The sequence below is a fragment of the Natator depressus genome, chromosome 1 (assembly GCF_965152275.1).
Source record: "Natator depressus isolate rNatDep1 chromosome 1, rNatDep2.hap1, whole genome shotgun sequence".
Classification (NCBI taxonomy): Eukaryota; Metazoa; Chordata; order Testudines; family Cheloniidae; genus Natator; species Natator depressus.
The window spans coordinates 156,438,540-156,454,827 of NC_134234.1; the positions used below are offsets into that span (position 1 = coordinate 156,438,540).

Consider the following 16,288-nt stretch of genomic DNA (forward strand, 5'->3'; position numbering starts at 1 on the left):
ATTTCGATAATGGCATAGGAGTACACTTTTATAAAGTTTGCAGATGATATCAAGCTGGGAGGGGTTTCAAGTGCTTTGGAGAATAGGATTAAAATTCAAAATGATCTGGACAAACTGGAGAAATGGTCTGAAGTAAATAGGATGAAATTCAATAAGGACAAATGCAAAGTACTCCACTTAGGAAGGAACAATCAGTTGCACACATACAAAATGGGAAATGACTGCTTTGGAAGGAGAACTGCAGAAAAGGATCTAGGGGTCAGAGTGGATCACAAGCTAAATGAGTGAACAATGTAACACTGTTGCAAATAAAGCAAACATCGTTCTGGGATGTATTAGCAGGAGTCTTGTAAGCAAGACATGAGAAGTAATTTTTCCGCTCTATTCCACGCTGATTAGGCCTCAACTAGAGTATTGTGTCCAGTTCTGGGAGCCACATTTCAGGAAAGATGTGGACAAATTGGAGAAAGTCCAGAAAGGCGCAAAGAAATGATTAAATGTCTAGAAAACATTGAAAAAATTGGGTTTGTTTAGTGCGGAGAATAGAAGACAGAAGGGACATAAGTTTTCAAGTACATAAACGGTTGTTACAAGGAGGAGGGAGGAAAAATTGTTCTCCTTAACTGCTGGAGATAGGACAAGAAGCAATGGGCTTAAATTGCAGTAAGGGCGGTTTAGGTTGGACATTAGGAAAAGCTTCCTAATTGTCAGGATGGTTAAGCACTGGAATAGATTGCCTCAGGAGATTGTGGAATCTCCATCACTGGAGATTTTTGAGACCAGGTTAGGCAAACACCTGTTAGGGATGGTATAGATCAGGGGACCTCAAACTGTGGGGCGCTCTCTCCTCTTCCCCCCAGGGGGGCATGGAGGAACCTTTTTTTGGGGGGGGGGCTGGGCTAGCTCCCACGGGGGGTGGTGAGGGAGCACAGCCAAGCCCTGCTCCATCCCCAGCTCTGCTCTGTCCCCACTGCAGCCTTGGCCCCTGTCAAGGCTCATTCCCCACTCTGGCACTTCGAGTACAGAAGGTGGGGGCCGGCAAGGATTCTAAAAATTAATACTTTTCCGCTCCAGGCTTGTATTAAACTCCCAAGGTTACAGCTTTTCTCTGACCTTGGGATTGGTAGATGCTGCTACCACTCAAGTGCAGAACCCCTTTGAGAGCCCAGGAAGGCGCACTTGGGAATTACTTCCTGTGGGGGTACCCTCAAACCCTTTCAAACCCCACCCACCCAGGGAAGAGCTGGGGGGAGGGGGGGCAAGGGAAATCAGCTGTTCCACCAGCTAATTAAACAATGTGTGCACCAACCTCTTAAGACACAGAAATCCAATTCTGCTCTTAAAGGTAAATTTTATTTTATTTTTTAAAAAAAGAAGGAAGTACATCTGGTAATTCAGGCTATTGCTAGATCTTAAAAGAGCACTACAAGTATTAAGCACCAAGAATAGCTTTCTTGAGGTCCAGCTTAAAGGTTACCAGCAAAACAAAAGCACTTGGGGTTAGCACAGAGGAATCCACAAGCCATAAAGAAATAAAAGGGATAAACCTAATTGCGTCTTCCTAGACATTTCCTGATCTACTTACATATCTGGGTTTTTAAATGAGTACTTTCTAGATATGATACTGATGATTTTTTTTCATACCTGGCCCAAGCTTCTTACAGGATAGCTGCTGACCTGTCCACCTCTCCACTGGAGAACAACCACAGACAGACAAAAGGGGAGTCGTTTTTCAATTTTAAAATGTTCTAGCCTTCCCATTTGCTCTTTTGGCCCACTCACTGCCTTTTACCTATGCATAGCAGTGAGACTTTACGGGTAGAGCAATTAGAGAACAGCTATTTAACAGGATTTTATAGCTACTAGCTGGCTAGGTGTCCATAAAAGGGAGCTTCCCCCCCCCCCCGCCTTCATTTATCACAGCCCCCGACTGCAGCCCAACCGTGGCTTCCACTCCTGGCCCCAGCCTTGGCCCCTGGCTGTGGCTCCGTTCCTGGCCCCAAACCTGCCCTCAGCCTTGGCCTCCTTACCCTGTCCGTGTCCTGTCCCTGGCTCAAGTGGGGGTGGGGGCGGGGCAACTGTGAAAAGTTTGGGGACCACTGAGCGGGTAATACTTAGTCCTGCCATGAGCTCAGGGGACTGGACTAGATGACCCATCAAGGTCCCTTCCAGTTCTATGATTCTATTATTCTATGCCCAGAGAGACTGAAGCTTCATGTACAATCTTGGAAGAGTGAATGATATACCTATTCCAGGATACACAAGAAGGATGTGGGCATGGAATGGAAACTAATAGTAAAATGATCATTTGGCTTATACTTGGTTCATGTGGTGTTTAGTTCCATGATTTCTGTAGATCTGTATATTTTTGTGTTTAAAATTCAAGCTGTCTTCCTTTTCCTCCTCTTATGCTTTGCTCAGCACTTAAACCCTTGCATACTTTTTATCTTAAAGCACTTTCCTTTCTTTTCAGAGCTGCTGGTGTTGAATGGCACTGATCCAGTTGCTGAAGCAGCCATTCGACAGTTAAGTGAGTCTGCAAAGCAGAAGCTGAAATCTCCAAGAAAGAAAAGCACCATTATCATATCAGGAGTGTCCAAGGTAGAGTTCAAAATCACACATGTATTTAATGCGCGACACTGAAAAGACGCTTTGCTTTGCTGAGTATGATACTTGAACACGCACTCTACTCTCTCCCATTTGACAGTTTTTGCAGAAGATGGGTTTTATATCCTTGTTGCTTCAGAAATTAAGTGTTGCGAGTTAAGCCTAAAAGTAGAGAGTTAATCAGACACAATTTAGCCAGATGACTAACTTTACTAGATAGAGGCTGTTATCTTGGGAGGTGGGGCTGTGGTTGGAGTTGGGGAAGAGCTGTCCAGACTCAGCAGCCTGGTGACAATTCCAGCTGCGAGTCCAAGAGATGGTGTTGGAATTCCTACCAAGCTATAGTCCCTAGACTGGGCATGGGGGCTTCATCTTTCAGACCGAGCTCCCTGTAAAAGAGGTCGTGTTTTTTTTTTGTTTGTTGTTTTTGTTTTTGTTTTGTTTTTTTTAAAGCCCCACCACTCTCTCTGGCTGCTGGAAAAGAAAAGAAGCTTTTTGTCTCTTTATGTTCCCTATCCTCATATAGCCACCTGGCTGCTCTCCCCCAACCCCCATCTTGTTCATTCTCCCTACCGAATAGCTTCAAGGCCTCTGCTGCTTCTCACTTTTCCAAGCTGCCGGGCAGTGAAATTTACTGCTGTTTTGTCATTTTTCACAGCTACTTGAAGGATTCTGAGGAGAAGCAGTGCAAGCTGACATGACCCTTGTCTGTCTGCACTGTGCTGCGTTGGTGTGAAAGCTGGGAGCAGCAGCATTGAAACTGTCTGCAAAATGGGGATGATGGCACTACATAGACTTGCATTTAGCAGACTTTCATAAAGGTTCCTTTGCCACCATAAGGTCCTAAAACCTTGGTTTTTTTTTTCTTTCTCTTTAACTAAAGCTTAGATTTTTCTGGAAGTTGATACCTTTTTAGTTCCTTCCACACAAATGCTTACTTGCAAAGGAAGGTCTTCTACTGACCAGTAGTGATTACTGCAGTGGATTTTTTTTAATTTTTTTTTTTTTTAAATCAAGCCCAAATCATTTTGTTAAAGCCAAATTTGATTTAGCTCTGTGCTCTGCTAAGAAAAGGAGCAAAGAGAATATGCAATAATGTGGATTTTTGGCAGTATCTGGGCAATGCAGACAGGGTGCAAAGAATGAATAAAACCCTTGTGGTGGAGATTGGTTTGTCCAGCAAATAGTGTCTTTTTTTAATTTTTTTTTTTTTTTTTTTTAATTTTTTTGTCTCTTTCACTGTGGCAGACCTCCTTATCTCAGGACAGTGAAGCTGCACTGATGATGGACTATGCAGCAGCCATGGATGACTCATGTAAAGAGGCGGCCCCTTCCATGGTGGGGGAGTCTACCACAGAAGTCCCCTCCAATAAAAAACTACCACTATCTGCTTTGCAAATGCTACCTGCAACTGACCTAGAGGAAAATAGCCATAATGTGTGGGACTTGGATAACAGCAGCCAACAATGGAACAGCAATGCAATTTTAGACCAGGACTGTGAAGAGATGACCGGGAGTTCATTAAGTGTCTCGGAATCTGGGAGTGTGAAAAAATCTAAAGGTATATGAGCTCTCTTGACACTTGCCTAGTATTGTATCGAAGTAGTGATTTCTATAGCTGAACTTCAGTGTCTTTGTCAAGCAGTACTATCAGGTGATTCTTTTCTATTCTTACCTTCTTTTCCCCTCTTAAACTTCCAGGTGGATTTGGTGCTGGTAAAAAATGCCTGACTGATAACCCTGAAGAATTAAATCCTCTAGCTAACCACAAAAAATACAGTACAGGCTTCCCCACACTGTGCCCCTCCATCACGATATGGAAAGACTTGTTCCAGGAGAGAGAGGGTAAATTGCTCCAAATCCATTCAGTCATCTGGCTTCTGAGGCGATCAGTGACCAAACTGCAAATCCACTGATGCAAATTCTTTCTGGTAAATTAAGATCAATAGTGAGGGCCCAAATAAAGAGAGAAAACCAGTACAAATCCACAATCCCCTCCACCATCCCCTCTGTGCACAACCCCTCCCCTTCTTCCTCCCCTCCCCACAAAAGGAGATTTGTGTGTCTGATTAACTTTTTACTCTTTGTGCATATTAAACTACCCATTGAACAGTTTGTCCCCCTCCCCTCTTGCCTCTTTCAATAATACAAGTGTTTACAAAAGAGAGTGACACACAGGATGTGATTGTTTTCTTTAAATAAGGGACAAATTGTTTTGTTATCACAACTGATACTTGCCTGAGTGTGTCTGCAGGCTGCAAATGACCTGGGCATGTCTTGTGGCTCATTAGATTTTCTTCCCCCCATCCTCAAACTAACTTTGGAGACAAATTTGAGTCTCACTTCTTCTGTTCTTTGGCTGGTGGGATTTTGAACCTGAAAGAAACCAGCTGAGAACACTCTGTTCAATGGACTCCACTCACCCACTTGCCTGTTACTAGTGTAGGAGAGAGGCAAGTCTAAGGGCCACTGTCCAGTAGCTGCCAAAGTTCTTATGTATGCCATCCCCCTCAAGACCTCTTCTGCCTTTTTTTTTTTAAAATGGCCTTCATGAATAGTACTGAAAACCCCACCACAAAATTTTTATCTCTCGTGCTTTAAATTCATAATCTCTGCCGTAAAATATACCGTGGATCTTTACGTGCTGAGGTTTCTCCCATTCTGTCATGATTTTTCCCATCTTGTCTTTCCTGGCAGTCACTTATTGTTAGCCACTTACCTGAAGCTGTTGAGGTAAATGAGCAGTTTGGCAAATGTGTCCATAAGCTGGCCATTAAGAAGTGCATTATAGTTTTGCCTGTGCTTAACTGTCCCATATTTTGAGACCTGAATATTAGGAAATATGTGATTCCAGGGTGGCACTGTCACTAAGCCTCTGGACTCATTTCAAAATTTACCTTGGAAAACAGTCTTGTATTTGAGTAGCTGTTTGGGTGGGGTGGCTGTTAAAAATGCAGTTACATTGAAAACAGACTCTATTCTTTCTCTGTACCAGCTGACTGCTCAGACTTAAATGCTACTCTCTCTTCTATTTTTAAAATAATTGTGTTCACCATCTCCTAACTCTTCAGTAGAAACAGTCTGAGTTCATGATGCAATACAAGAGTGCAAAAAAAACACAATACATCCGGTGTCCGATTCTTACATAGTGTGAGGATGTTCTACGCAAAAGCCTGTCCAAAAAAAGATATTCACAGTCTAACTGTGGGGCTCTTGTATGTTGTGTTCTCTGACAGCATCGTGGCTTTTGTGAAGTAAGATAGGAATATTTCCTCCTTCCCTCATCAGCTCCCCGCTAAGTTACGCTAGTACAAGATGTTTGTTTAAAAACTCACATCTGCATTCGTTTTGCAGGGGAAGCGTTTGCCAAATGTTCTACTTAACAAAAAAAAATCCTTCAAGTACAATGTTAATGGTTCACAATTTGTACTGTCTTTCATTATTATTTTTGCTCTTGCATGTGTTGCTTTTTACATCTTATTACCTTTCTGACTTCATCTTTCTTACTCATGCCTTTTGTAAACTTAAGAGGACTACTATGCCAACCTGAATTAATTGCCTACACAGTAAGTTATTTTTGTTTTACCTTTTATTAAAGAAAATGTAGCTTTACCGAGAGACACTTATTGCAAAAGTGAAGCAAAACTTTTGTTGTTTTCTCACCTGTTATCCTCTTCCCTGTGTCAGGGTTGGGTTTTTTCCCTCTCTCTACATAAACGAAGGCATTGCGGAGAGTTCTTAGCAGCTTAGTCTGTAGTAGCAAGTCATTCTAATTGTAGGTGTGTTACCGTTACAAATAATTGAATTGGGGCGGGGAAGATTCCCCTCTCCTCTGTCCAGATTGAAGATAACGGATTGGGGAAACTTGGATAATTACTGCAATTTTCCTGACATCTTGCGGTATTTCTATGGCATTCATCCGTGTAGTAACTAGGAGCCTACCAAAGACATGCATGTACAAACTACAGATGATTACATAGCCATACATGAATAGTGTGTGTGTGTGTGTGTGTGTGTTACAAATTGTTTATGGGCTTCTTATGCTTTCCTAACAATCCTCAATTATTTGAGCTATAATATCTTTATATTTAAAATATTGCAATATTGTTTCAAAAACCGTACTATTCATTACATACATAGTGCACGTTTGTTTGCCTTTATGGAGCCAAGCAAAAAATTAAGACTTGAACGTGACTTGGACTCCTTCAGAGTGCTTGCTAAGGATTCTACGTGCCCCACTCCCTTTCTCTTGCCAGAAATAACAAAAGGATTGCATGAGAATACACGCTGATTTTGTATTTGCTTTCACCTCTTTCCAGTCACTTATCCTTCCATCCTACTGCCTAGCTAACCTGGCTGTTTCACCAGCAGCTCCTCCTGAAAGAAAGATATTCCTGCTTCCAGAAGTGTAGATTGAACATTAAAGTATAAGCCTTACCAGAGTGAAAGCAGAGGCATGTATTAAATAACTATATTGCACTTCCTAAATGAAAGCTACTTTTGTGAAATAGAGAAGACTGGGAGAAGGAGGGGCTTTAGTCCGAAGCCATGAATAGTGTGGAGACATGGGATAGGAAACTCATTAATTTAAAAAAAAAAAGTACTTAAATACAATTCTTCAATAATCAATTTGAGTGGGAGTGGGGAAAAATGTTGTACAGGACAACTATTCTGGTATTAACTGTAAGGATAGTGCACTGAATTTCATTAGGGTTTATCTTTATACGATGCATTTGACAGGAGATGCCATTGACAATAATGGTAGCCATATCCAATTTCCAGGACAGTATAATGTAAGTTTCCCTGTCTGCCTTGGTTTCTGCCTTGGTACCTATTCATAGGTAATAACAAAGCAAAGCGAATGGCATCAAGATGGTGATGGGTGCCAATAAAAGAACCTAGCTAGACTCATTAGATTAGATAGTGGTGTGGATACAAGCTATTATGAAGGTACAGCACTGGCAAGCTAATAATGGAGACCACATTTTGTTCTCTTGTACTAGTGTGAGCTCCAGAGAGGAAGATCATGACTACTTGATGCTCGCTGTTTGGGGTTCTAAGCTGCACTCCCCTCCAAGTTCTTCATTTTCACTGCCAATTTCCAATCGGCATGAACCCTCTTGAGGAGATGAAAATGCCACCACCCCACTGTACACACAACCAAGTTGTCATTTTAAATCTATATTGCTAGACCATCCTTTTAATACCAATGTAGGCTGATCTCTCCTCTTAACTTCAGGGTTTTGTATCAGTCACTGACTAATTCCATGCTTCTGCCTCACAGTTAAGGCTATGTGCACACACAAAACAGGATCACATACAGAAGAGAGAATTCTTAAAAGTGGGGGACTGCTGGCTCCCAAAAGCAATCCATTTTTTTACAGAAAGAAAAGATTACTGATGACTTGTGTTGCATATGCAAATTTATTGAAGAGAGAGAGGCTGTAGTTGGCATGACCGCATAACACACATGACACAGTTGCCTTTTCATGCATTAATCAATGACATGAAAAATACTTTTAGTAATACAATCCTGGAGTATTAATTTATTACATAACTACTTATGTCTGTTCATTTTAAAAACCCTGTTTGGGGAATTTTGAAGATTTTGGCGGCTAAATTCTAACAAGTTTGTCTGAGCATGTGCAAACTGAGATTTTTTCAAAGATTTTATTACTAGTCCAGATTTGGGCTTTTTTTTCCCTCACGGAAACAGCAAATGGCACATCCTTGACAGCAGGCTCCCTGCCAAATGCGAAGGCACTAGAGTGTCTCAAACACTTGCAAGAATGTTTGTTCTGCCCACTTTAAAAACAATGTATGTTTCCCTAGCCTCATTTTCTGAAACAGCTGAATCCTTTCTGCTGAAATTTTAAAAATGAAGCATTTAGCCTGAGGCAGACACCTGCTGGAAATTTGCCATGCCCAGTCAGCTAAAGTTACGCAAAGTTATAAGCACCTGACAACAGGTCCTTATAATGGCAAGTGTTGGGCAACTTAACTGTAGGTGGCACTACCAGCTCCATCTATAATACACACTGACTTGTACAGGCACATGGTAGGTAGTGCTCTTAATAAATTAGCGTTTTACAGATGCCAGTGGGGATCCTGAACTTGGAATTTTAAATGCCAACTTCATCTTGTGCATAAACTAGCTGTATACACTCTTCCCCCCCAGCTTCCTTGATGTTTCAGCAGCAATCCATGCACTAGATATCTGGGGGGAGGAGGGCAGAGTGTGTGTGTATTTCTGAACATGTCATCCCATTCATTGCATATCTCTTCCCCCATACCGCATGCGTACTTCCTAGTGTATTGGAAGGATTAAAGCCACCTGAATGAGATGTGAGAACTCGAAGATCCTGGAATGTTGTTGCAGCCCACAGTGAATGCTATGCATGTATCATGGGCTTTAAGAGAGCAACTGAAACTAAGCAAATGGAAGGGAAGAGAAGTCTACAGTACTCGTGGATTGGCCCTGAAAAGTTGGAGAATTCAAAGGATCTCCAATATTAACAAATTCTCATCTGTACCTTGTTCTGTAACAGCATCTCTGTCCTTTTCAACCACGCTCTTTTTTTCAAGGACTGAAGGAAAACTGACGTTCTCTTTAGTACTCCTCTTAATGATAACAGTGAACGCCTACATTGCTTCAGATAATATTTTCTTCCTTGGCTTTTCTATTACCTGTAAGTGTCTGTGCATAGATAGAGATCTCTAATTGCTGTAGGTCCTCATGAATCTGAGTGATTAGGTTAGAATGAAAAGTGCTATTTCCATGGTGTTGAGGGGAAGTAAAAAAATTTAACACACACACTTACTTTCACTAACTTAAGAGGCTAGACTTTCCCAAGAGTGTTCCATTTTGGGGCAGAAGGAGGATATGTCTGAATGTTGCTGGAAATACAGTAGCATACAATGTAGATGCATTCTGTTGTGAGCATCTAGTTGACAGCACAGATCGTGTACAGGCAAACTTAACTTATTGTGACTAGCTACAAAACAGAACTTGGATAGAGCATTGATGTTATCTAACCTAGAGAACTTTCATAATATTCTTGCTCCAGTACAGAACATTCTTGGTTTCCTAGTTTGTCTTTCACACGAAGTATTTCAGAGGGCATAACTTAAAATTGATGATTATTTTTTAATAGAATGTTAAAAACAAAATAAAATGGTGATCCATCGGGAAAAGCGTATTTGTATCTAAATTCTCCATCTTGTTCACCTCTGTAGGTGGAATTTTGAAAAAAAGTGCAAAGCTGTTTTTCCGTCGGCGGCATCATCAGAAGGATCCAGGAATGAGCCAGTCACACAATGACCTTGTTTACCTGCAGCAGCCAACGTCTGATGAAACACGAAGGAAGGGAGCAACGCTAACACGCATCCTTCACAAGAAAATTCTTTCTAAGAACAAAAGCAAGAATAAGCTGAATTGCACTTCCATGGAGCCATGTGTATAAAACCTAATGCTCTCTGAATGATACTTGCACATCAATTGATCAGCTGTTTACAAAACCATAGTAGAAGATGTAAACACAGATTGTGACATGCATAAAATGATATTCACAAATGCAGTGGTTCTGGAATAAGCAGACAAAGCTTGGCTTCTATTTTTCCAAAACACTTTTTTTTTTTTTTTAAAGCCTTTAAGCAAGAAGAATCCCGTCCTCACCAGCCTACCCCTAAGCATAAATAGTGTTGATTGTATGATGACAGCATGTTCCCCACCTCCCCACCCCAATCCAAGTTGTCACTCTGCATTCAATCCTGATTTGCAGAAGGTTTGAATCTACCATTCCTAGTGATGATATTTTTATTTTGGGGGGATGGGGGTAGAGAAGATGGGTTGTACTGTAGAAGTGGTGTGACTGGGGAGGCTCACCTTTTTTTAAGTTTAGAATATTAAATATAGTTTACATTTAACTTCTAGACAACATGACTTCTTGGTTTCTAGATAGATGACTGGACTACTGTAAAGAGGTAATCTACCACTGTGGTTTTTGCTTCTGTAATATGAAACAATAGTAGCAATGCAGATCTCAACTTGCGTTTCTAGACAGGCTGAAAGTGGAAGCAGAGAGACCCTGATCTAGTTCCTGTTATAATTTGGAAACTGCTTTGTTTCTGGAAAAGGAAATTAAATGTTGATTAAGACATCCTGCTATAATAACTGCTAAATCAGTGTAGACATACATTTACCTTTGATATTAGCCATAATGATGATTATGCAAATACGTATCCTAGAATATTTAATTCTGTGCATATATTATGCTAAAACCCCTTTTTTTCTAGGTTTACTTTGTTCCCACTTGCAAACAAAGTATTTAAAAGGTCTTACTATTACTTTTATTTCCCCACTATATGAGAAGCTAAAAGTGCTAATGCAACAGTTATGTTGGGGACTCTACTCCCTTATCTACAGTACTTTGTAGACCAGTATACTAGCAATCGTATCAAAAGCAAAGTTAGGAGCAATACATTTTGTGTAGATCACATTTAATCCTACTTAGATTTGTATTAGTTCGTGGTCTGATTTGCCAGTTACCAGTAGCCTGGAAAACAGAACTTTTGAAAAGTTTCTCTTTCCCCTCCTTCAGTTACAAGTTTACAAGTTTTGTCCTATGGTAAGGGAGTTTTTTTGGTTTGTTTGGGTTTTTTGTGTGTGTTTAAAATATATTGCAGTTGGCTCCTTTCTTTAAAATCTGATAAAAGAAAAACTATAGTTCTCACTTAAACTGTCTAAGAAGAGGGGAATAAAACTTCAATATCTATATGCATTTTACAGATAACATATTTTTCTCATATATGCCTGTTTACACATTCCTTTGCCATATATGCATTCCCTGTTGAGAACATAGCACCCAATCCTGCTGTCTTTACCCAGGCAAACACTCGCGTTGCACCAATATCACCACGAATCTAAACTGATGTAATTCCATTGAAGTAAACAGAGTTGTGCCTGCTTCGGTCACTAGTGAATTTGGCCCAAAGACTTCAATAAGACATTTGACTGAGTAAGGATGGCAGCATTGTGCCTTAGCCTTAAAGTTATAGTTTCCAAAAATGGAAACTGTGGAATAATTGAACTAAGAGCTTTCAATACTTTTGGTAGGCTCCAGATTCCTTAGCAAAGATGTACTGAAGGGTATAAAACTGGGGTGGGGGAATCTTCAGCAAAAAATCAAATATCCAAATAAATGAACCACCAAATGCTTTTTAACTGAGTCTCTAGTTCCAAATACATTTTATTTGGCCTAGTAATAGCACTGTGGCAGTACTGTCATGCATACCATTTTGCAAAAAATATGTACTGTCAACAGTCTTGCTGTATTTGTTGTTATAAATACCTGCAGGCATTTTTAAACACTATTTTAAAAAAATCTTAAGTTTGTTGCAGTTGCAGTTTTTTGTAATATAACTATGCAACACTCTACAGCTTTTTGGGTTTTTTGTTTTGCGTTGTCTTTTTTAAATCCGAAATCATTATGGCTTTGGGATTAGGTTAGAATCCTACTTTCACATATCTGAAACTGTTTCTCCTTTTTTACTAACTTGCAAAAAACCGAGGTTAGGATTCCATATCTACTGTACAACAGATGATGCCATCAGCACTAAAAGGCTGAGGCTGCACTTCTTTGGTGCACGCACAATTCCCCTTGATTTCGTTAGGTGTTGGCATGTAATGGTAGGTAAGAGAGATCCCTGCCCTATTTAAAGTTTTTGAACTGGTCTACACTACAGACTTATATTGGTATAACTATATTGCTCAAGTTTAAAAATCCACACCCTTGAGCAATGTAGTTATACCACCCTACCTCCTGCCCCCCATGGGAGGCAGATTAATTATGCTGGTGGGAGAGCTCTCTCCTGTCAGTTTAGAGTGTCTTTATTTAAAGCACTACAGTGACACAACTCAGCGCTGCATCGATGCAGCGTTTTAAGTGTAAACTTGCCCTTAGTGATGCTGTTTGCTGAAAGGAGGAAAAACAAAATTAAACCCTAAATGTCGTGGCCTTTCTAAACTAAAGTTTTCCTAAGGTGCATATCACCATAGTATACAAGAACCTAGGAAGTGCAGGATTAGGCCCTGATGAGTGAAAAGAATCACTGATTGTGATCAAAACATTTGACACTAAATATGTAAAGTCTGTTAAATTACTGAGTTGGGATTTTTGTGTACAAAACCTTGTGTGGTTCATCTTTTAAATTGGTGTGAGGGATTACATTCATCTTGGCAGAATGCAAGCAGGAGGCTCTCTCCTCCACCCCCAGTAGACCAGTAACTCTTGATTTTTATGGAAGTCTTGGATGACTGCCAAAATTTGAGTTTTGGTGGTGGGGAACTAAGGTGGAGACTAGTGTAGCCTATTCTCAAGATGGAGGGGACAAAGACATTTGGGATAAAAGGGGGTCTTAATTTTTGTCAATAAATTAAAAGCTTCTCAATGGGCCCCTCCAAAATAGCCCTGTTCAGATGGATAGTGACTTAAGATTTGCCGCATGTGGCTAGGTCATTTTTCCCCTCTTCTAGAAATCACTGTAGATAGCATTGAGAGCATGTTAGCCATAGTCATTAGTTGTGAGCCCAAACTGACAGTTCAAATCCTCAGTATTTCAAATGTTCAAAATCATGATCCAGACCCCCCAAAATTATGAGGTGAACTTAGTCATGTTTTTCAAGCTTTCTTCTGCAACCATGAGGGCTAGGAACTTACTCTTATTTTTAAATGAAAGCTGAGATTCTCATGTAATTTTGTTTCCAGGCACTGGGGCTTTAAATAAAATCTCATATTGGAAAGCTCACCGTTAAAATTGCAAGAGCTAGCAACACTCAATCCTATGGGAATAGATGGGCACATACCAGTAGTTCACCTACAGCCTGCTCCCATTTAAGTGAACATGAGTTTTGCCACAGAGTTCAGCAAGATTGGGCACGGCACTTAACATTAACACTGGGTCCAATCCTCTCAGGTGCTAAATGCTTCCTGCCACGATCTGTGAAGAATATCAGTGGGCACTGGGACAGCACTGCACCTTGCAATATCAGATCCAGCATGGTTCCCTAACTTTGGGGAAGGGCAGGGGTTGTAATTTACAGACACACACACCTTAATGATTTTAGTAGTTCAGCATTTGAGAAGGAATATCACATCACGCATCAAAACCTTTGCATTATGTTTTCATTTTCTCTCTCTCTCATATAATCTCAAAGCTGTATTGTGGAAATAATTCATGAAATTTTTTGTGGTGTTTTTTTAATTCTTATTTATCCGTGCATTCTGTAAGCCAAAGAAAGTATACAGGGGTTGGTTTATTTGTTTTTTTTTTTCCCCCATGTGTTTTCTCTTGATTGTTATGTAAAATTTGCAGAAGGAAACAGTGAAACTAACTATACTTTGTGCATTTGACAGCACTTCAACTCCCCACCCTCACTCCAAATAGTCCCTTTCAGTTCTAGTGATCCCTTAGATGTTAGAGCAATAGTACTGTGGGGTTTGAGGGGTAGAGGAGGAATCATATAAATGTGACTTCTTTTTTTTTATTGATTGTGTCTCATTGAATATAAAGCCGAAAGTTAAGATATGTGCGAGCAGGGTATCATAAAAAACCCAAGTACACCATAGCATAGGATTAAATGATCGCTCGAAGGGAACAGTGCCTATTAGTACAGTCCATGTGTACATGTAGCTGCCCTACTGGAAAAGCTATGATGTAAAGAGCAGAGTTGTTGTTTTAAACTGCTTTTAGCAACCAATGGCCTCACATTTACTCGACATCCACATTGACTGCAGTGAGACGATTCATGTACTTAAAGTAAGGCATGTGCTTAGGTACCTGGCTGAATCAGGGCCTTAATGATAAATAAACTCTGAATACATTCAGTTAATCTTCCTACCATTCAGTTAAGGGTGAGCGATGTATTACTCAGGACAGCTATACTGCTATTGTGCAAGCTACTAGCGAGCTGCAAAAGTAGCTGGCGTATATGGAACTGGTTATCTTGCCAATCTTGTTATTTAACATCCCTATATAAAAAGTGTAGCTGTTTACCAAGGGTGTAATATGCTCGCATATTCCAAACAGGGTGAAACATTTACTCTTAGCACTCAGCTGTGATAACTTTTTTATAATTTGTACACTAAAATAACTTGGTGTAATTAAGAGGACTGTGCTGTACAGATTTATTAGACTATCACTAATAAGCATGAAAAGAGGATGTCTTCTTTTTTTAAAAAGAAAGAACTACTGCTGTACATAAAACAATAAACACTGATTGTCTCTGTGTAGTATCCTGTCATATATGCCTTGGTCTTCCAGGTGTACCACATTGCTTGTGTGCTCATCTGCATTAATAACAAGACTCCATGTTTTCAGGGCCTCTTTACCTGTTTTTTTTTTAGCAGCAAGCTCCTCCTAGCTGTGCCTGACCCTGTGTTGCTCCGTTCTTATTGTGCCTGAGCCCATCTAGGAAGGATCCCTTGCTGTGCTATTGGGATGCATTCTAAAACTGTGCTGGGAGGAAGCCTATTGGAGGGGACTGAGGGACAAATGAATACTTTGAGCCTAAGATTTGATGTTTGCATTGTTTGTCCGGGTTTATAAACATGCCCAGCTCTTAATGGACAATTTGTTATATCCCAAAGCCAACTATCACTTCACCACTTTTTGTCAGAAAAAGTCCTTTAGCAGAACAGAATGTCCAGATGTCATCTTGTGTGGAATCCTACAAAAGTAGGGCTTGGCAGATAATGTAGTGCAGCCCCCTGCACTGAGGCAGGATTATGTATATGTAGTAGTAGAGCAGTATTGGATGTCAAGATGCAGTGGTGTTTAGATGAACTGAATGGAGCTATTTGCCTAAAGGATACTGAGTGTTCTGTGTGTGTTAATTTTTATTTGTGTGTGGAGGGGGAAAAAAAAATCCTGGAATTTTTCCATATTCATTTTCCAAACATTAAAAGTGGGATGAAATTGAGGTTTTAAAAAATAGAAAAATAGGGGTGGGGTGGGGGAACACATTCATAATATACACATTTTACTACAGTATAATTGAAACATTTTTTATGTACAAAGATATTTTTGTCTCACTTGGTGCAAATAGTTTTTCCAGAAATCCTGATTTGCGTACACTTACATAATTTTCTTCAAAGCATCCTCACTCCTGTTGAGCCTCTTGCTGTCCTGGAGGTAGTCCAACCTTGAAAATAAGCACCCTGTGTCAAGACACCCAGGGGGTACACTCAGAGTTCACCATGTCACTTTGCTGAAATGGGGAAGTGTGTCTTGATGACTGTTCTAAAAAGCCAGCGCATCCAGTTTCACATCAGGGTTAAGCATGTTCAGGTAAGTCAGTACTGGGTTTACAATGGTGCCATGGAGCCAGGCCCATACTCAGAAGAGGCCCCAGCCTGCTCCACTTGCACTGAGCCGCCACCAGCCCGCTGGCTCTCCCTCCCCTGCCCACCACTTGCTCCTCTCGGCCTGCCTGCCGGTCAGCCAAGGGTTCCTCTCCACCCCCTGGTCCCACCTGCCAGCTCCTCTCTGCCTCCGGGCCGGACCCCCGTGCATCTCCAGCTCCAGGCAGTCTCTTCTTCCCATTATCTATGCGGCCCCACCTGTCTCCCTGGAGCAGAAGCCTGGCCAGTTGTGGGGGAGGGGACTGGTAGGCTTGGCTGCG

General features: G+C 40.8%; 1 protein-coding gene across 1 annotated transcript in view; it reads left to right on the forward strand.

Annotated features, from left to right (window-relative positions):
• Positions 1-14,878, forward strand: part of C2CD2 (C2 calcium dependent domain containing 2) — a 55,355-nt gene extending 40,477 nt beyond the window's left edge. The window contains exons 12-14 of the mRNA XM_074969595.1: positions 2,474-2,601; positions 3,856-4,168; positions 9,844-14,878. Coding sequence (XP_074825696.1) covers positions 2,474-2,601; positions 3,856-4,168; positions 9,844-10,070 — 668 coding nt within the window. The 3' untranslated portion in view covers positions 10,071-14,878. The remainder of the gene's footprint in view (positions 1-2,473; positions 2,602-3,855; positions 4,169-9,843) is intronic.
• The last annotated feature ends 1,410 nt before the right edge of the window (positions 14,879-16,288 follow it).